This window comes from Achroia grisella, unplaced genomic scaffold, assembly GCF_030625045.1.
Source record: "Achroia grisella isolate CSIRO2021 unplaced genomic scaffold, CSIRO_AGI_Agris_v1 utg402, whole genome shotgun sequence".
NCBI lineage: Eukaryota > Metazoa > Arthropoda > Insecta > Lepidoptera > Pyralidae > Achroia > Achroia grisella.
The window spans coordinates 7,094,295-7,117,029 of record NW_026712841.1 but is presented as its reverse complement, the minus strand read 5'-3'; the positions used below and the strand labels follow the sequence as shown (position 1 = coordinate 7,117,029).

The 22,735-nt window shown below is 37.8% G+C and overlaps 1 protein-coding gene across 1 annotated transcript in view; it reads right to left on the bottom strand.

Annotated features, from left to right (window-relative positions):
- The window catches only part of LOC131844274 (FERM, ARHGEF and pleckstrin domain-containing protein 1-like), a 59,436-nt gene that overhangs the window by 25,422 nt on the left and 11,279 nt on the right, over positions 1-22,735 (bottom strand). The window contains exons 4-15 of the mRNA XM_059193111.1: positions 15,267-15,371; positions 13,674-13,896; positions 12,417-12,540; positions 11,950-12,014; positions 11,065-11,243; positions 10,449-10,609; positions 9,536-9,610; positions 6,767-6,912; positions 5,267-5,442; positions 1,605-1,631; positions 503-589; positions 154-292 (exon numbers count right to left, since the gene is read on the bottom strand). Coding sequence (XP_059049094.1) covers positions 154-292; positions 503-589; positions 1,605-1,631; positions 5,267-5,442; positions 6,767-6,912; positions 9,536-9,610; positions 10,449-10,609; positions 11,065-11,243; positions 11,950-12,014; positions 12,417-12,540; positions 13,674-13,896; positions 15,267-15,371 — 1,507 coding nt within the window. The remainder of the gene's footprint in view (positions 1-153; positions 293-502; positions 590-1,604; positions 1,632-5,266; positions 5,443-6,766; positions 6,913-9,535; positions 9,611-10,448; positions 10,610-11,064; positions 11,244-11,949; positions 12,015-12,416; positions 12,541-13,673; positions 13,897-15,266; positions 15,372-22,735) is intronic.

Genomic DNA, 22,735 nt, shown 5'->3' with positions numbered 1-22,735 from the left:
CGAGCCGCTCCGAGGACTTGTTAAAGCTGGAAGACTGCTTCGCTAGGAGGAAATCGGGGTAGCCGCTAGGGCCCGGGGAGGCGGCGGCAGGGCGCGTGGCAGGGCGCGCGGGGGGCGAGGCCGCGGGCGCGGGGGGCGGGGAGCGGGTCTGACCTGGCGGCGGGGGCGGGGGCGGGGGCGGGCCCGGGAGCCCCGGGGGCTGCGGCCGCGGCCCACGCGGCGGCGGAGTGGGCGCGCGCGCGCGGCCAGCGCCCGCCGTACTCGCCCGGCTCCATATACTCTCCGGAGAAACCTGACCACACAATTACCACGTTCAATACTGTATCTACATTGTAAAACATGAGTCAGACTTGTATGACTGTGATCATAGTTTGAACAAACTTCTTTTGGACTACACCTTTCAGTAACTGTTTTTGGATGGACAATACAAATTTTTAAGCATCTAAATATGCATCATAATATGTGGTGAATGCGTGTGTAGATGTATAAATAAATCACTCACCAACTGTGTCGTCGTCCGACGAGGCAGAGGCGAATCCAGTGTAGGATGATGATTGACCTCGGCATGGGTCACAAGCTCTGGCGCTGCCTATAACACGATATTTACGTACAACAACCAGAATTAAAATAACAAAACAAGGTATAGGAGTCCCAGTGCTATGTGCGAATCAGAAAATGTGCAATGATCATGTGAACACTTGCGATCCATTCCCAATAGTACCTTAACGATAACAGTGGCCTTTATATCAGTGGTACAAATGTAAATTATTTATGATTATATAAATACAAAAACAAAGCTTACCAAATATTTATTATATTAGACTTTGCATTAAATTACATGCAAATAACGGCTTTGAAAACGAAAAACAAGAGACCATTGTAATCGTTTTAGGATATATAATTAGTATTAAACAGATTATGATTATTAAGTATTTATACATAAATAAGAACAGTAATATAGTAACACCAAAAAACCTTGGTAGCATGCGTCCAGCGCTTACAATAGTTAATATAGATAATGTCAAATAAAGAATTCTGATTAATCTTATGATATTTCACGTGTGCATGTCATACAAGTTACGGAAGCCTTTTAATACATTACATTACTATTTTTGAAAAAACATCAATTGGACAGTTCCTGAACAGTTCGAAACACAATTGGACCCGGTATATAATGCTATTTATTCAAGGCAAAACGTCGCCTTACGGAGCTGCTAGTATTAATTAATGTAACATTATATAATATGTAGAATAAAATAATTAATTCAAATATAAGTGAGATAATCTTAGGTGGCTCAATCTCAAGATTTGCGATACTAGTCACCTGTAATGTAATGTATGAAGGAATTAACAAAAACTTGCATGCAACTCATAGCTCCCGTTACGCAACGTGCAAGCAAATTCACTTTGTATGTTCATAATAATAAGATTTAAAATAAAAAAAGAACAAACATAAAACAAAAGGAAGTCGTGAGTGTATCGATTATTTTTGTAAATACATACACTGTGCGTGGACAACAGAAACACAATCTCAAGTCAAGGTTAAAAGAATGATGATTTTGAAATATTAGAAACGTTAAGAAGCCAATTGCAAATGCCCTTACGATTTGGCTGCAGTACAGTTTTGAGAGCTGAAAGAAACAAAATATCTTCTATTGTGAAGTGCAAAACAAAACAAAGCTCTCGAGGTTTACCACTCAGGTGACTGTCCCGTCAAGTGGTGGTAATATATTGTATTATTTTAGTGTAAAATTATTAGCTTCACATTTTAGAAAGATTTAGATTGACTACATTATATTTAATTAAACAATATTCAGAGACCTTAACAGGAAGGCATAAGAAATAAGGGATACTCCCTTATGGCTCTTTTATAACGCCATTATTAAGTTAAAAAAGTTAAGATCTTAAATTGAATTTCTTATTAATATACGATTTAGTCATAATATTTATATATTCTTTTATTTATGACTAAGTATTGATCACCGAGACTCCAACCGCATGTAATCGAAATAATTTTATTATTCTAAATCTAAAATTAAAGTAGCCTAAGCTAGTTCTTGTAACGTTAGCTATCTGTGAGTGAATGTTCCGTCACATTCAGTTCAGCCATGTCAGAGATTAGCAAGAACATGCAAGGACAGGCTGACAGACCTTTTATTTTTTATTATATTTTTTACACCGTACCGTAAGTACCGTATATACTTCGAGTGAAAAGCTGTTACTTTGAAATTACCAACATATACGTAAATTTTATATATTTGTATTTGTGTATGCATTATCAAAATAGTCAATTATAGGCTCCTAAACAAAACAAAGTTCTCAAATGTTAGCTAATCTTTCTTTCAAGACTTATTATGACAGTCAATAGCCTAGTTAAAATAGTTCAATATTTAGTAGTAATAAATTATTATGTCTGACAAATAACTGATACGCATAAAGCATTTTTGTTTATAAATATAATAAATACTCAAGTTATTACGAATATATCAATGATAATTATACCAAAACAATAAGTTACTATTCAATTATAAAATTCAATCTAAATCATTCTAATTAACACATCTTTATCAACCTGCAAATTAGAATAAAGCACAAATTCTAATAAACACTGCAGATATTAAATCTGCCATAGAGTCATTTTGTTAATCAATTACACATCTGACTACAATTTCACTGCTTCGTGATAGAGTAATTCCAATCTAACCACTGTATGTTTATAACTACTATATGTCAGTAATCAAATAAACGTTATATAGTTTTATTCTGTATTTTGTAATACCTGAACTGCGATACGCATATACGAGCACGCATGAATGCATCTATGTATACGTATGTATGCGTATGCGACGCGTATTTGTATACGTATGAAGTGCAGAATCTTTTTAAACTACTTGTATTGGCAACTCGTTAGGTACGAGGCAGGTGAAGCTTACCTTACCTCGTAGCCACCGGGGCGGTGATCGTAATCGCCAAGCGTGTCTCCTCTGACTGTCCGCTGGGAGACGGCGAGACTCACCTCGCCCGCGATGACAACACGAGCGATAGTCGCGGGCGGTGGGTGAAAGGCCACCTACCCTGTGGCGTGTCGTGTGATAGGATGCGCTGTAGTGTTACCTTGTCCCTCGTGGTGACATAGGCGGTAGCTGCGAGCGGCGGGCGAGTCGCGGCCTCCTGCGGGCGGCGGGTGAAAGGCCACCCACCCTGTGGCGTGTCGTGTGATAGGATGCGCTGTAGTGTTACCTTGTCCCTCGTGGTGACATAGGCGGTAGCTGCGAGCGGCGGGCGAGTCGCGGCCTCCTGCGGGCGGCGGGTGAAAGGCCACCCACCCTGTGGCGTGTCGTGTGATAGGATGCGCTGTAGTGTTACCTTGTCCCTCGTGGTGACATAGGCGGTAGCTGCGAGCGGCGGGCGAGTCGCGGCCTCCTGCGGCCTCCTGCGGGCGGCGGGTGTAGGCCACCCACCCTGTGGCGTGTCGTGTGATACGGATGCGCTGTAGTGTTACCTTGTCCCTCGTGGTGACATAGGCGGTAGCTGCGAGCGGCGGGCGAGTCGCGGCCTCCTGCGGGCGGCGGGTGAAAGGCCACCCACCCTGTGGCGTGTCGTGTGATAGGATGCGCTGTAGTGTTACCTTGTCCCTCGTGGTGACATAGGCGGTAGCTGCGAGCGGCGGGCGAGTCGCGGCCTCCTGCGGGCGGCGGGTGAAAGGCCACCCACCCTGTGGCGTGTCGTGTGATAGGATGCGCTGTAGTGTTACCTTGTCCCTCGTGGTGACATAGGCGGTAGCTGCGAGCGGCGGGCGAGTCGCGGCCTCCTGCGGGCGGCGGGTGAAAGGCCACCCACCCTGTGGCGTGTCGTGTGATAGGATGCGCTGTAGTGTTACCTTGTCCCTCGTGGTGACATAGGCGGTAGCTGCGAGCGGCGGGCGAGTCGCGGCCTCCTGCGGGCGGCGGGTGAAAGGCCACCCACCCTGTGGCGTGTCGTGTGATAGGATGCGCTGTAGTGTTACCTTGTCCCTCGTGGTGACATAGGCGGTAGCTGCGAGCGGCGGGCGAGTCGCGGCCTCCTGCGGGCGGCGGGTGAAAGGCCACCCACCCTGTGGCGTGTCGTGTGATAGGATGCGCTGTAGTGTTACCTTGTCCCTCGTGGTGACATAGGCGGTAGCTGCGAGCGGCGGGCGAGTCGCGGCCTCCTGCGGGCGGCGGGTGAAAGGCCACCCACCCTGTGGCGTGTCGTGTGATAGGATGCGCTGTAGTGTTACCTTGTCCCTCGTGGTGACATAGGCGGTAGCTGCGAGCGGCGGGCGAGTCGCGGCCTCCTGCGGGCGGCGGGTGAAAGGCCACCCACCCTGTGGCGTGTCGTGTGATAGGATGCGCTGTAGTGTTACCTTGTCCCTCGTGGTGACATAGGCGGTAGCTGCGAGCGGCGGGCGAGTCGCGGCCTCCTGCGGGCGGCGGGTGAAAGGCCACCCACCCTGTGGCGTGTCGTGTGATAGGATGCGCTGTAGTGTTACCTTGTCCCTCGTGGTGACATAGGCGGTAGCTGCGAGCGGCGGGCGAGTCGCGGCCTCCTGCGGGCGGCGGGTGAAAGGCCACCCACCCTGTGGCGTGTCGTGTGATAGGATGCGCTGTAGTGTTACCTTGTCCCTCGTGGTGACATAGGCGGTAGCTGCGAGCGGCGGGCGAGTCGCGGCCTCCTGCGGGCGGCGGGTGAAAGGCCACCCACCCTGTGGCGTGTCGTGTGATAGGATGCGCTGTAGTGTTACCTTGTCCCTCGTGGTGACATAGGCGGTAGCTGCGAGCGGCGGGCGAGTCGCGGCCTCCTGCGGGCGGCGGGTGAAAGGCCACCCACCCTGTGGCGTGTCGTGTGATAGGATGCGCTGTAGTGTTACCTTGTCCCTCGTGGTGACATAGGCGGTAGCTGCGAGCGGCGGGCGAGTCGCGGCCTCCTGCGGGCGGCGGGTGAAAGGCCACCCACCCTGTGGCGTGTCGTGTGATAGGATGCGCTGTAGTGTTACCTTGTCCCTCGTGGTGACATAGGCGGTAGCTGCGAGCGGCGGGCGAGTCGCGGCCTCCTGCGGGCGGCGGGTGAAAGGCCACCCACCCTGTGGCGTGTCGTGTGATAGGATGCGCTGTAGTGTTACCTTGTCCCTCGTGGTGACATAGGCGGTAGCTGCGAGCGGCGGGCGAGTCGCGGCCTCCTGCGGGCGGCGGGTGAAAGGCCACCCACCCTGTGGCGTGTCGTGTGATAGGATGCGCTGTAGTGTTACCTTGTCCCTCGTGGTGACATAGGCGGTAGCTGCGAGCGGCGGGCGAGTCGCGGCCTCCTGCGGGCGGCGGGTGGTCCGCGAGGCCGCCGCCGCGCGCGCCTCCTCCGCACTGTATCCCTTCATCATCAGAGAAGCCTCCAGGTAGTGAGGTTGCTTGTCCCACTCCAGGGAAATCGCTGTATCCAACAACACAGGCCGGTGAAACATTCCATTATCGTATATTAAATATATAGAGAAACATCATCGTGATTACTACTCTTACACTATGTAAGAGTGGTAATATCGTGACTCTTATTTAAATTTCTACAATTTCAACACAATAACTACTAAATCTGTCTAATAATGTTGCTGTTCTATCTACCATAATTATGTAAAATGTGGCCGATGTGGCAACATTTTCATCTACCATAACTACAAAGAATTGTAAATAATTATGGAAGTCACGCAGAAAACAAAGTCGTATTAAATTTATATTTAATAGAAACAGTTCAATGGTAGATTATGGAACGACACATTTGTCAACATTCGAATACATATATAGGCTCGTTTCCGCAAATTATTAACATAAAAGCAAACATACAAATTTTTGAATTACAAAAAAATAGCAGCATCTCCCCAAAAGACAATCAAGTCAAAGACTATATATAAATTTTACTGAATACCAATTAGGATAAAATTTAATTAGAACGCTTCCACACTGCCTCCTATGCGAAGTGATTTTTTATTGCCGCAGAACTGTATTCTGAAACTTTATATTGCTGTGCTTAGTAAGTATTGACACTACTTTATTCAACCTGAGAAATATCTATGGGGCATTCACATATTGGGTTTGTCAAGGTTCTTGCGTGACGCAGAAAAGAATTATTTTAAGAGCAAATACTAAGTACAACAAAATTGAAGCTAGTGTTCTATGGATCTGTGAGTGAAGATTGTCGATTTACTGTACTGATAAAAAAAAATAGGGTAGAACAGAATATTTTATTAAATTATGTTAAGTTATTGCTGATTATCAACACCAAACAGGTTACTAAAGTTAATAAAAATAGAATTACAATTTGTTAAGTATTTTTAATAAATTATTAATCCAATTTTACAACTTATATATACTTCAAGCATAACATATCCATCAATAAAGATTTTAACTTAATTTTTTTGTTGATATCAATTATCATAATGAGAATGGTGTCGCCATGGCAGATGTGGGCGTGAACGAGTAAGACGTGTATATATCGGATAACATCTTTTGCTAAAAAGAAAGTAAGTATACATATTATGTTATATAAATTAGAAGCACTACACATAAAGTACAATTACAACCAGACTAATACTAAGCAACTCGTCCTCTGAAAATACTGTAAAAGTACCACCCCTAACGTAGCGGACGGCGCGGCTTCACGTCCCCCGTAGATCGTGTAGAGGTAGGTAAAAGTTGCCACCTAGAGCGCAGTGGAGGGCGCGGCTCTCGTGCCCTGTGGTGTGGCGGCGGCGGTGCGTACGTACCGTCGGAGCCGGGCGGCAGCGGCAGCAGCGGGTGCGCGGAGAGGCTGGCGTTGATGGTGGCGGGCGCGGCCGCGGGCGAGTGCGCGGCGTGCGACACGTTGCCGCGCGACGAGCCGACCGACCGCGACGCGCGGAACGACCCCGACCTGCCGACATCGGGCAGAGGATGGGCACACTAGCTTTTGTGGGGCCCGCGCCTGTGGCGGCCGCGGCCGAGTCCGATGTATCCAAACGCTGATGGGACTGCCCTAACACTATTGCACTGGAAATATGCTACCACGGCTGACCACGCTGAGAATGATAACTAAAGCGATGGAAACCTTTTTTTTCCTTATGGATTGACAAACAAATCGACGACCCACCTGATGTTCGCTTGCCATCGTGTGGACCGTTTGAGAGCATGTGTCGCCATTCCAGAGGACCGAGATGTAAAACCTCTTGTAAACTCGACACATTTGCACGTTTTAACTTATGGCGTTACTAATAAGTCAGGACTTATACAAATAAAAATTTGAAATTTGAAGGATCATAGTAGTTTTGTGTCTTCTTAATATCCTTCATAAACTTCTTACATTAAATGTTACCTTTAAGTAAAAACAATAACAACCTTAAAATAAGACAACCTTCGACATTTCAAATTGTCCTTGTATGTGCGTCCTTTTCGAACTTATTGGTGAAAACCATAAATGAAAAGGAGATAAATATGTTGAGGTCACTTACTATTTTGATTTTTAATTGCTTTAGTTATTATTCTGAGGGCCATACTATAGACACGTTCCCGCCCCCGGCCCCGATCCTGCTACAGGCCATGTCAGTTGTTATTTGAGGCCGCGCACTTGATTGTGGGCTCCGCGCTCCGCCCTGATGGGCCAACATCGCTACCTTTCGCATTGATCCCGCAATTCCCTTATTACTCTTCGTTAATTCATTACTTAAAAAAACTACGGCTATGATATTTATTTTACGTATACAATGAATAACACACCAGCGATAACGAACGCGTTTCTTATATACATTATTGTAAAGACTTACGTACTGTCTTTTGTGAAGTAGTAGTCAGTCAGTTATGGATATTGCTGAATAGAACTTTTTAAGTTGGGGAGTAAAATAATTAGTTTGTACTTATATACTAATTCACAAGCAATTTTTTCTGGATTACTATAACTGTATATTTCGTTATATAATCCTGGGATTCTAATTTACCTAAAGACAAATTTAATTTTGTTTAACAAATTATCAAATTTTATTATTAAGCTATTCATATACTCGTTCGAAAGCAATGTAAGTTATAATAGACCTAAACAATATGTTTCGACAAAAATGACAATTGCCGGCCTCCTTGGATTCCTTTTAGCATCACTTGGGACGTTCTCGCTTCGACGCGTCCTGATAATATTACTCGGCCGACAATTGCTGTATTTGCTGTCTATTCAATAATGTACATCACTCTTAATCGAGTACCATTCGAAAGTGAATTTAAACGCCATTCAATACGCTCTTAAATCGAATTAAACCATGCTTAGTTGGAGTCGCACGAACAAATCGATATAGGATTGGGGGCACAGTAATGCAGTGCGGGGTAGGTACACTCTGTCGGCCGAGATCAGTGAATTCCTTATGCATGATGAATTGCAATCAAGGTGTAGGAAATAATATATAACATCTACTCTTAGAGGTGTAGAAATAACAAAAGATTCTAACACGTTACGACTTACATTGAAATGTTCGGGGGGACGTGTAAAATAATTCGTGTGATAAGCGTGTTGGGGAAAAAAATGCATTGCACGAACCGTTCGAGATGCTGTCGTAGAAAAGAGGTAATTATGAGGAACTATTATGAATCTTATTCCCACTACATAGCAACAGTGTCGGAGCGCAGACCCATCATTAAAAAATCCCTAAAATTAAACGACCACACCATCCTCCGACCGATAGTCGCGGCGTCGTTGCGACTACGACCGAACACCTCTAATTGATAGTCTTTTGGAAGAAGCGAAAGTCTCAACGGATACAGCGCATGCTCGAGTATGCTAATCACCATCAATATACAAAACTATTCGAAGCCTCTCTAGCCTGGTTCTCATTAGTCGTTTTTAGGGACTTTTTACGTCAAATCATGCAGTTTGGCCTCTCGTTTCGTTTCGTCATTCGTCATGTATTTCACACAAACGCCCACAAGACAAAACCAAAAGCTAGTGTCTCCCAGCCCATGCTAACCACTCACCTTTAAAACTTATATATTACTAATATTAATAATCTAGATCAATTATATTATTAATAAATTAATATTATCCCTTGCTCTATTCCCTTCGGTATAAACTATCAGTAAACATCTAAAAAGCATTTACTAACTACGCCTTATGAAACCAAGATAAAGTAATAGTGAAGCGACGGTATCGCCGGTGTAGCTAAGCTGCCATTGTTCATGCAATATAATGCCGTCACAACACTATCGTCCAACATGAGTCCAATCTGTTCCAACTGACAATCTATTAGAACAAATATCTACACATCAATAAATCTACATTTCAATCTCATTCACAATAGTGGATGTTGAAATGGTAAGTATAATATCTTGTAAGATGTTTGTGTGAGTTGGCCAATGTATTATGTGCCAATATGATTCAACATGGATAAATATTCATAAACTACTACTATATGAGAAATGTTGGTCGAATAGTTGGACTGTTGGCCGATAGTGTAGTGCCCGCTTAATAAGTTGCTACATAAAGTTGGCTAAGCTGTTTCAATTTACTCAATATTACATACCTCTGGAATGTCTGCCGCTTTACATAGTTGTCTCGGACGAACTCGACGATTTGTTTCTGCGTTTTGCCGCTATACCTATGATATAAAATTATATTTACTTTTACATAAATCCTATTGTAATTATAAAAAGGATAAAATCTGTATAAGATAATACGTCTAACCTTTAAAAGACCTACCATGAAGATATTAGAGAAATTACCCAAATCAAATAAAAACAAACAATTTATTTGAAGCGAACAGTGACTATAGCTTCTAACAATATGTCCAGTGTATTCAGCCTGCATTAATTTTTCTGACATAAAAATAATACAATTAAAGTATTTAACTATTTAAATACTTATAAAACCATATTATTTTCACATTTCATTCAAATTACTATAATATATACAGATGACTATTACAGCAGTACATAGAACTTATAAATTACTAATTCTTTGACATTATAAAATAATGTGCTAACAACCATTTTGTCAAATTCTGTCTCGTTTCGTAAAAGCATACTCGCTTAACAATTGGCAATAAATATCTTTTCGTAAAATCATCACTTTATAATCTGTTCGCAATTTCAAAAAAATGTGATTTAACTGTACGCATTATTAAAATAAAATTATTAAGTACATTTAGTATTATTTTTTTATATTATTAATTCATATTTATAATAATATTAGCTACTCGCCCCGGCTTTGTCCGGGTGTACATGTATTATATATATCTATAAACCTTCCTCTAGAATCACTCTATCTATTTAAAAAACCGCTTCAAAATCTGTTGCGTAGTTTTAAAGATTTAAGCATACAGACATGCGACAGCGACTATTTTATACTATTTATTTATTTATCTATATAATGAATTAATGATATATTGACAGTATTGTTCTTTCTTTGTATGTACAACATCTTATTTCATAGTGTACCTAAACGAGGAGCCTCTAGAGATGACTCTGGTCTTGTGCCTCGGCAGCCGCGGCACACTCGAGCAGCGGAAGAAACCGTGGTTCTCCACACACTTCTTCCAAAAGTTCTTGCACTCGTTGCGTCCCTCGAAGAAGAATTCCACCACGTCGCGATAGTATCCCTAAGAAAATTAAGCACATTTGTAGAACCTACTTTAAAAATCGCACAACGACCAAACAAAATACTAAATACGGGTAGATTCTAACATACAATACGATATGATAACCGAAATACAAAAAATAGACGTAGTCAATTCGACCACATTTTGCGTCTATTCATGCATATGCGATATCTCCGAAGAGATATTATATTTTAATTTGCAATATTGGATGTGTGGAGTGGTGATGATGATGATGTGAACATAACACTTGATAGACCTTTTAAATTCATTCAATTGTAGCAAGCTTTATTATTACTGAGTAACAAACAAACAAGAAATTCTCTACATGCGTGAAAAATAATTGTACTTCACGCGGGCAGCGAAGCGGAATATAACTAGTGGTAAAAACAATAATCAACAAACAATTGTGAACTGTTTAAAACTGTTCTAAATGATTCCGACTTGAAATCACTCACATAGCCCTCCGGATGTAGTTTGATGAGGAACTTTTTCCTTTTGAACGATATCTTCCTAATCTTGGCCCAGCTGAATGTGTTGATCTTGGTGAAGTTCTGGAACACCGCTATGCCCATGTGCGCTACCGCCAAGTTGAGCGGTACACCCTCGTGGTCCTTTGCCGGATGCATCTTAACACCTACGCAATAAGGCTCAAATTAGTAAAAAAAAATCATCAAGTGGCAAATAAATAAAAATTCATAATATTGTCATCTGCGCAGATCAGTAAGGCCAACGTGACAAATTCACCAGGAATCTATTACGATAGCTTCCAGGGGTACCACGTGGAGGTCAACTTGACATGGTACATTGCTAGCAATGGGGTTATTAATCTACATTAATAACAATCTCAGTCCCGTCCCCCCCCCCCCCCCCTTTCATTAAAAAGTGGTCAATACTTTTTACCACGAAATATATCTAAAAAAATAATACCAAATGAGATGTTATATGAAAAATATATCTAAAAGAAATGGGACCACATGAGACGTTATATGAAATTAAGTGTATATAAAATTTTATTTTCCTTAGTCATTTCTTACACTTTTGTGTTACTACATTATACATAATATATCAGTACAGAAGTGTGAAAATACCTTTTTTTTCTCTCGTACTCGTATGTATGGCTGATCTAGTGAAAACATTATCCTATAACATTTTCTAGGTTTGCTGGAAGATATCTCTTTTTAGAGATAAGTTCGCCCTTGTACATTACATTTACCTTATCACTGTTATTTTTGCCTATGTGTGTGTCCAATAAAGAATAAATATATTGTATCTTGACTCAAATTGACATTAATTAGCATGTTTTCATTGCTAAATTTAGTTATAAAATTGAATGAGCTCACCGTATAATTCACACCTTCTTGCAGTTTCTAACAGGTTTAGGTCTGCCTCCGCGGGACTTTGACCTCTGCACAAAAAACAAATAAAGCTTAAAAATATATTTATAATGTTATATTATTTTTGGTGGATTATAATAATACACATATTAATTATATTTTTAAATAAATCATTAAATCGGAGTTAGTCAACATTGCTCGGAGTACTACTACTATAAGACTATTAGGTACTTCTAAAATTTACAAATTTATATACTCTTATTCTCTATTCTTAAGAGGAGAACATCAATTCTTAAAGTAGTTATTCTGAATTGACGAAATTTAGGGAGAGATAATTCTATAGTTCTATTTACTACACAAACTTTAAAAATTATCAATGATATAAGAAATTTAACTCGTAAACTTTCTAACCAAAACTACGTCTACATGACTGTGGCACGAAGATTTTCACGCAGATTAAAAAAAATCCTTACATGTGTTTTTTATGGTTCTCCATAATTCTCCTTTCGGACTCGGAATCTTGTCCGGGGAAGAATTTGTACCCGCTGAGGTACGTGTGATCCGGATAGTCTTCAGGGACGAAGTCACCACACTCCGCTGTTGAATGAAACAATGATATTATTGAAATATTATATATTTTCATACTAAGATGTTGGCAAACAAATATACGGCCCACCCCATGATAAATGGTTACCGTAGCCTATGGACGTTTGAAACACCAGGAGTGTCACAAATTCTTTCTATAATTTTGAGTTGTGACCGGGTGCTGCTTGTGGGGACTGGTCTGTTCGGGTTACGAACACTGAATTAAAAAAATTGCAATAGCATATGCTAGTGGTCACTCTATTGTCCCAAATTTAAATTTAATAATAAATCTGTATTAATTGTAAACATTATTTGAAAAGAATATAAGCCGAGTTTCTTTTCAGTTCTCAGCTCGAAAGCATTCCGAACTGACGGTAGATTTAATATATCATACGACTCTGTAATAGACCTACATGAATAGAGACACTATTATTGAATTGATTTGATTTACAAAAAAAAAAAATGTATCCATGTATTTATATCAGTTGTCTAGTACCCATAACACAAGCTCTGCTTAGCTTGGAACTAGATGGCGCTGTGTCAATTGTCCCGAGACATTATTATTATTATTATTTGATACACAACAGTCACTCAGATAATTTATATATGAGCTAGAGTATAAAAAAAATTCGTTCTACCAGACCGAGACTTCATTTATATTTGTAAAATTATATTTAATATTTCTATATTAATTAAGATGTCCAGTCTAAGTACCTAATCTTTTCAATCAATTCTTTAAGCAAATAATAGCTAGTGTTATGCTTCATTTAGTAAATATGAAGTCGCAGGCACCACTAGTCTACAAATATTACATTCCAAACAGATTAACTGGGTTCACGACGACACTACGTAGGTAGGTATGGTACGGGAGAGTCCTCGGGGAGATGCCGGGGCGTCTGTGAAACAGTTAGCTGCCACACCGAGGTCGCAGCTCCCGTTATACTAATTTATTCAGCAGTTACCGTATAGCGTACAAATAACTTATGATATATAACACGTGTAGTCGACTTTGGATACTACAATATCTATGTGTTGGCATTATGTTTTTACTAGATGGAATTAAAACAAAAAATATATACTATACTCTTAGCCTCATTGAGGGTTGACCGTAAAATTAAATACACCTAAAGGATCTAGGATCTTACCTTGCACTATGTAGCTGGCCATCAGCGCGGCGGTGTTCTCGTTGCATTGTATGCAGCCCTGCGCCAGGTCTCGCTTCACTTGCAGACAGAACAGGTACCGTGTGAACTCTTCCTCGAGCCGCGCCGGGTCCGGCGTGTAGAACTTCACGCAGAACCGCAGCGTCGGCTCCAGCATCGACAGACCTAGTTGTCGGCACATTGGTTTCTCCACGTCCAACCAGTACTGGTAACAAAAGACAATATCTTTTTACCTAATTGGAATAGAATTCCCATTTACTTGGGGTCGGCCCATCAATCTTCGCCAGTACATTCCATCCTGGCTCCTCTGGAGTGTTTCGTTTAATTAATCTTTATTCAAATAAACTAAATAATATAAGCACTTTTGAATAGTCATATTTTTAATTCTACTACTCATCCGGAACGCAGACTCATCATAAGAAGAATAAGCTTTTTGCTTAGTCTTATTTTTAACTAGAGTGTTGCGTTGTGAAATAATTGACGTTGAAAATTATAAAGTTGCCATAATAGCTGTTGAAATAAGTAAATAAATAATGACTTGAGTAAGAAAATAAATCAGTAATAGTATCAGAGCGAACTCCGAATGAACGATAGAATAAAATAATCTATTTCAAGCACAGTTTGGAACGAGAGCGGTAAGACATAGCGGTAAGCATTTAAAGTATTCAAGAGAATTAACTTCGTTATCGCTGATTCCATTCCATCACCGAAAAGTCAGTCAGAAATATACCAGCACAAAAGAGAATAGTAATAGAAATAGAAATAATCTTTATTCAAATAAACTTAATATAAGCATTTTGAATAGTCATTTTTTTTTATTCATTGCTCATTCGGAATGCACAGCATCACAAGAAGAATAAGCAAGACTAAGACTTATGTGTTCCTAGACCATCGAAGTCCTGGAAATGAATTTGTTAAAATATTTTTATATTTTTTATCTATTAATAATATTTATTATAGAAATTATCAATCTATTTTCATTGTCTATATATAGAAATGTTAGTGAATAAACTATTTAAATTATAAATACGCAAATGGAATAACTATAAACGTTACAAACCCGAGTGAATAAAGGACAAATAAACAAATAATAAGGACCAATACATATTCCTGTCGCGAGCAAATACTGTCATTGGCCCTGTTTTAACATTGGTTTATTGCCAACTTGCCATTTCTTATCGACTTTCATTTAGCACGCTCCGGAATTTAGTAATTCCATTCGGTACATATTGATTTTCGATAGTTTTGCAATAACGGATATGGTATTTTACAATTTCAATTGCAAACTATACAAATTATTATCTTCGACATATCGAATGGTAGAAAAGATATAAATTTAGTTTCAAACAATAATTTTAGCAAGTGATTTACACAATCACCACGCTGAACACTGCTCAATTAACTTACATTATATATATGTTGTTTTAACCAACATAAAAAAATAATAGGTTTCCAATCCATATATGTTATCTTGTCCCATTGGACATGCATTATTTATTAAGTTGGTTAACAACATACTATTGTATAGAAATATCTCTAATATGTCACACTGTCAAAGAAATTATTTTAACACACCTTTGTACCATTGGCGTCTTGATACTCTAGACCGAAGTAGTCCGCTTCTAGAAGATGCAGCTGTCTGCAGACTTGGTCGAACAATACCCTGCCCAGCGCCTTCGACTGTAACAAAATGTACTCTATGTAAATACGAATAGAACACAATAGCTATTACACTTTATTCAACAACAATAATCCTGACATATAAAAGGGAATAAATCGTATCCGTTAGGGACGAATTACCCTTCACCGGCTCTATAAGTCCTTCCGCAGGTTTAGAGTGCTCTCGTCCCCATTTTAGTCCGGTAAAGCTGTAAATGCCAGCTGCAGCCAACAGCTTTGTATGCACCAAATAAATATATTTATCTTTCTTTCTTTAGATCAGTTCAAAAAAGAATGAAAGTAAACGCTATCGATTGTGACAGGCTACTTTTGTCTCGGTCAAACATGGGTCTCGTTTACGTCATCGCATGCAGAAAGCTACACTACAATTCGAGCCTAAATTAAACCATCAAGTCTATTTTGTCTCATGATGATGCAATAATGAATAAGTAAAAATTTTGTACCCAAATTTTATACCAATTACAGGAACGAACAATAAAACAAATATAATAAACATTACACGACTACCATGCGTCTGACACACACATTACTCAAATAATCTCTTTTTCATAGCCTTTGATCATAGACCTGAATTCGACCGTATTTAACTTTAAAATATGAATTAGTATAGTTCAAACTTCAAATTTAAATATGGACGAAACTAGTCTTCATACTTTCTCTACACTAGGCTTATCTATTATTTAATAGGTACTAATGGACGACCATTAAATTTAAAATTATTTACAATACGAGTATATTATATATACTAGCTGTCCCGGTAAACGTTGTTTTGCCATATAAATTGATAACGCTATAAAAAAATATGTTAGGGGTGGAAAACCCTTATCACTTAGGGAAATGAAAAATAGATAGTAGCCCATTCTCAGACCTGCTGAATATGTATATAAAATTTCATAAAAATCGGTCAAGCCGTTTCAGAGGAATATGGTAACTACCATTGTGACAGGAGAATTTTATATATAAGATATATATATATCAACGTAGTTTTTTGTGAAGTGACGATAACCACATAGTAATATAATCGTTGTAAAAATACAACATCAAACATGAATGTCAGCGACTGTTCATTGTTCGTCTCAAGCAGAGATTTACGAGCAATAAATTGCAATCAAGTTTTTTAAAAGTAATCGGAATGACCAACAATCTGAATAAAAAAAGGAAATAAATGAATACATACTGTCGCCTATATACAAGAAAGCTAAGGACATTACGTTATCGTGTGAAGCCCAAGATACTACTGATAATGTGACAACTATATACAATCCGTTGTCATTCCGGAGAACTAAGACGCCTGATTCCTCTTATCTTCTATTCTTATTCTGTAATTTCACTGACTTATCTCACCCTTCAATCAAAAAACAGCTTATAAAGCAACCCGCTTACCGGTTGTATATCTTACACTGTTTATATTACGCCAGTTAATTGAACCACACGTATCTGTACGCATGTATGACCTCTGTAACCGTACAAGTGACATCACAGCCCCCTGTACGAGGGGACGCTGCCAGTCGAGATTATAAATACTGTTCAAGGCAAAAGATGAGTGGTTGGGAGAAGAAACTTTGTACTAAGGATTATTTGGCAACAATGAAAAGACACAAGTTTTAAACACCTATATTTTAAGTAATAGAGTATAATTTCCTTAAAGGAAAGAGTATTAGTTCTAAACGTGTACGGAAACTAATACTTTTAAGATCGATCGAGTTGACGTATTTATCGTCGGGTCCTTAAATTACTTTACATGCATCCCTATTTTATCATTGTCGTGAAAGAATATGACTATGTTCATTTTATTGAAACAAATTCGAGTTAATGTCAAATTAAGTTATTAACATGTCTAATTTCATTCATCTTTTTATTTTAACTGTTTTTAACTATAAAAAAAATATTTAAAAATAATTTATAGGTTAAGTTTAGTTTAAGTGCTAATAAAACGACTATATTACATTCAGTAAGTAAAAAATTAATCTAATTCTAGTACCAATACTACTTCTAGAAAGTTACCAGCGAATTACCCAGAGCAGAAATAAATAAAGCCGAATGCCATACGTCAGCGTTGGAATTTGGGGATTCGTTTTAGGCACTTTGCTTTGAATAAGAAATGTTCTAAAAAGAAAACGCTGTAAAACTAATCTATTTAAGAAAATAAAACCTATATATAATACTAGCTGTATACGCGACTCCGTCCTCGTGGAATTTAACTTTATTTTTCTAAAATAAAAGTAACCTAAGTTACTTCTAATTACATCAGCTACCTGCCAAAACTACTCCCTTCAAAATCGGTCCAGCCATTTCAGAGATTAGCCGGAATAAACAGACAGACAGACAGACAAAAATTGTAAAGAATGTTATTTTGGTATATATACCGTACTTATATATTTATATGCATGTAGTAAAAAACAGTTGTTTCAATATTACAAACAGGCACTCCAATTTCATTTATATGTATAGATGTATAGATAATATAGATGCTGTAACTAAATGGAGGTATACCTACGACACAATAAAAATGAAAGGTTTCGAGTATTTTCATGTTGAAGGAATTGTCATTCAGTGTTATATCATACAGGTATCATGACAGAGTTGACATCCCCTTTTCCGATTTTCTGGTTCAATTCCGGTGACCAAACATGTATAGTTATTTTTTTTTTATCCTACCAATATCATACGGTTTGCGTGGTGAATTTTTGGATGTTTTCGTTGACTTTTTCACGTAAACTATTGGATGTATGTACTGCAATTAACATAAAATACTTTTTACGTAATATTGTAGTTCTTAACAAAAAGTATCTTAGTCTTTCTTGTCTTTAACGGTAAAATGGTGCAAATAAATACACAAAAAGCTAGAATTATAAGGTTTTCCTGTTATGTACCTTTCTGTTTATGTGTCGTTACCTACTATGATATAAATAATTGTTATAACGTTTTTATATCGCACAGAACAAAATAATATATATATGTATTCTTTATAGATTAATTTAAAAATCTACAATCCATAAATAATGGTAAATGAAGAGATATGTCTATCTGTCCTTTTGAGTGAAAATTTTACATGTGTTGTTAGATTACTGTATCACATATAATGGCCTAAATGAGAGGCCAAATATGGAAAAAAAAAATAAAAATTCGTGAATGAATAATCTGGAAACGGATGAAATTACTACTAGCATTATGATAATAATATTTCAGGACAATTCATACAGTGCCGTCTAGTAAGGCGATGTGCTAAACCGATAAAGAACCGAGATCGTCAATAACGTTTACAAAACTTAAGTAGGTACCACTAAACCCTTTGATGCTGCCTTCAAAGGTTTAGTGATACCGTGAAACACGGTCAGGTCAATAGATATTTTGAAAATGATTTGTGGTAGAATATAAGTGTCGTACACTCAACTACATATAAAACCCAGAGTCAAAGTATAAAGGCTGGCCCCAACACACCTTTTCTCACATGACTGACTGACTGACACTCGATAGAGAGATGACATAGATTCAAGAGTCTACAAGAAATTAATACATAGAATATACGACATTAGAAGATGGATTATGGTTAATTTATGGCGCTGATAATAAAATTAAATAGATGTTGCAACTGCATGGTGCTGAGTCTAATTTGAACCTAAACTACTCTAGACAAAGCCTAATTTACCATGATTTTATTTTGATAGGAATGTCTTAATAATATCTAAACACGATAAGAAAAACAGCATTGTACAAACAGTATTTTAGAGCTAAAGTAACTTAGTGCTCAATTAATAAACAGCAATTACAAAATCGATATAATAGTTCAGTGGTAGTTAGTTATGTTACAAGTAGAACGCACATTTTAAAGCTCATCCATAAATGTATCAGATTTGTAAAAAAAATAGACAACCATCATGACTATATTAGAAACGGGTTAGAAAATGTAACAAAAACTCTATCTAATAAAATTAATGAACAAATGTAAGTCTGTAATAGACCTACATGAATAAAGATATTTTGATTTGATTTGATATTGGAACGCTTTTAATTGTATTGCCGCCAATGTTCATTGAGTTATAATTTTGTTAAGACTTTGGCCTCTGTGATTTCAAATTATTATACAAGTAAAGTATTTTATCGACAAGACTGTATTATTGCTATATCCAGAACCTAACTGGTTAATAACCGAGATGACTAACATTATATACAAATAGATACCCGGCATCCCTCGTCACATGGATATCAAGTAGACGTTAGTAAAAAATATAGTGATAATATAGTGTAATCTATAATGTATTTTATGGCCTAGTATATAAGGTATATTTGTAAAGTTCTTGTATACAGGCTTCGAGCGTAGTTGACGTCAACTGCGCCTTACTCCATAAATAACTTTAAGTAAAAATAAAATGGTTCGCCCTAATTGTTTACTTAAGAACAAAAGAGCAGGACGTTATTGCTTAACTGAGGAGAGGGAATAGTCATTGATTACGATAAGACCATTTTAAACTATTGTAATATTCATATATAAACATCTACATCCATATTTTGAAAATTCTAAGCTTAATATTGCAGTTCAACTAGCTGAGCCGGTAAACGATGTATTGCCATATAAATTAATATCGCTTTTAAAAATTATGTGTATGTATTTTCAATAACGAATCATAAAGAAATAATATAGTAATTATTTTCTAGGAAATAAAAAAAATATGACCACCTTTATTACTTAGAGGTATGAAAAACTTTGCTTGTACATGAAGAAAAATTATGTTTTGATAGTTTATCGCATAGTGCATGAATAGCATTTTAAAGATAATAAAGAAAATAGTTGAAGCTAATTACTGAGGAGACGAGTTAACATGGTGACGTTAGTTTACGAGGTTTAAGTTTTTTTTATACCCTTACGTAGGACTTCTACATACATGTACAGTACTACGGATATCACATTACCACACAGCATTATGGGTGACGCCCGTAAAAGGTGCCGCTCATGCGTTGCCATTCTAGGAAACTAAGATATCATGCCTCTTACTGTAACTAGCTTTTGCCCGCAGCTTCGCTCGCGTTAATTTATCCCCTTAGAGGTGGAATTTATCAAAATTCTTTCTTAGAGAATACCTACGTCATAGTAGCTTTATGCATGCAAAGTCTCAGCCCGATCGGTTTAAATCAAAATCCTTTCTTAGCGGATGCCTACGTCATAACATCTACCTGCATGCCAAATTTCAGCCCGATCCGATCCTGAAATTTTGGGCTGTGCTTTGATAGATTACTATGTCAGTCACCTTTGAGTCATAGGTATATATTTAGATTTCAATACCTTATATCAACTTTCAAGAGAAATAAAGTTTACAAAGTACGCTGCTTGGCAGCTTAAATAGATGACGCTAAGGTACCCACGCAGGCGACTTTTTACAATGTCTACCTCGGTAATATATTAAATATAATAACATACAATGTCAGTATAATGGTAACAAATTTATAAAAAAAACTACCACTTTAGGTTTTTGATAGTTCACACTTGAAAGGCTAGCAGAACTGGATGTTAGCTTTTATTTTGGAGTGTCTAAAAATGTATATGAATAAATTTTAGTTTGGTTTATAAAATCCTAGACCATATAGTGTTTGATTTAGTTAATCTTTTAAATACATCAGCAAGGATACAACATTCAACACCCAAATAAGTAACGTCTGGTTATAAACGGCACTGCACGCTACGCCATAAACGCATCCCACATGATTACTCTAAAGTATTGATGATTATAAGAAGCCATTACATCGCTTTTATGGTAAGTCTATAACAATAGACGGCTGTTATTAATCGACTGCCAAAACCCGGTATTGAATTCGACGTTTTTTTGTACGTATGATACGAGATAAGTTACGAGATATCTGCACCAAAACTGAGCGGGTGTTATTTTGGTATTGCAAAACTTATTATATTGTTATAATTTCGTTGCGATAACTATTCGGGCTGTATTTTTATTTCCAGAGACTATATTTAATGTAGGAATATAAAAAAAAACAACGCACTAATACATTCGTTACAAATGAAAAGAACGGCATTCACAGATTTTTAAATAGCTTACCTGAGCCGGGAATCGTACCAACTGTAAAACAAAAAGAAATGGTTTATACTTATATTACACAATGTCAACAGGGTGAATGCTAAAGACCAATTTTCTCAAATAAATGTTATATACATTAAAAAAAACATAACATATAGTACGTAAAAAAATATACCGCTTAAAGGACAGATTTTTTCTAATATTAAGTCATACCTAATTTCAAAATAAATATAAAAAAAAAATATATAAAAGCAATTAATCTTTACTTGTAATTCAAAGTTATTTGTATTCAAACTAACAATTTGGTAGTCCATTATGTATTGTTAAACTGGTTACAACATTGTAGAAATTATAATATTTATTAGGATTTCAAATTATAATATTTATTGGGTTTATTTAATATACAGAATTCATTCTGATATTGTGACCCTATCGATTTGTACAACAACAATACAACTAGATTATTTTTACATTTTTAATTGGTTCGATTACCGGCTCACCTAAAAATCTGGCCAAAAATCAGTGAATACCATTATTATTTCCAAATATACATGAATCTTTGCTTTGAATACAATTTACTATCTTCAATATTTAATGTACTTTCCGTAACAGATCTGAAGCTCTTATTCCTTCTTCTATACAATAAATTAAACTTTCACTTCAAGGTTAAGAAATATATTCATTAGTACTGCCCACGCGGAACCCCTTATCAGGCATTCCCGTGAGAGTTTCAGGAAATCCTTTCTTAGTAGATGCCTACACCATAAAATTAAACAATATTGAAAATTTCAAGTTTTTTTTACTGGCAAAAAAAAATGGTAACTTTTAATTTCTATTCTTTTGTTTTATTCATGAGTTTAAGTTTGTTAGGCGCTCCATAAGTACCCAAAAAAATCGTTGGCTTATAGGCTACTGTCGTCAATTAGAGTTAATCAATCAGGAAGTCTCTATATCTCAGTACACAGACAACTATATAATTATAAATATAGACTGGCACGCACAGCGGTATTTAGTTCCAAACTAAGCTGCACTTATACAATAAAATCTAAATATTAGTATGATATATTAATCATACATACATTTTGTCCAGTTATTTGCATTATATATTTTTGAAAATAACTATGTATTATATGTAAATAAGCGTAGATCAAATTCTAAATAAGGAGGACTAGAGATTGCCACCCTGAACGGTTGACCTCTGCAAGATTCTTCCTAAAAACCATCATGGTTAATTCCTAATCAATATCACTTGATGAGTTAACCAAAGTTTCGTGTTCATCCTATAATTTTGCAATAGTGTCCCACCAGCGTATACTGTCAGTGCAGGCAGATGCA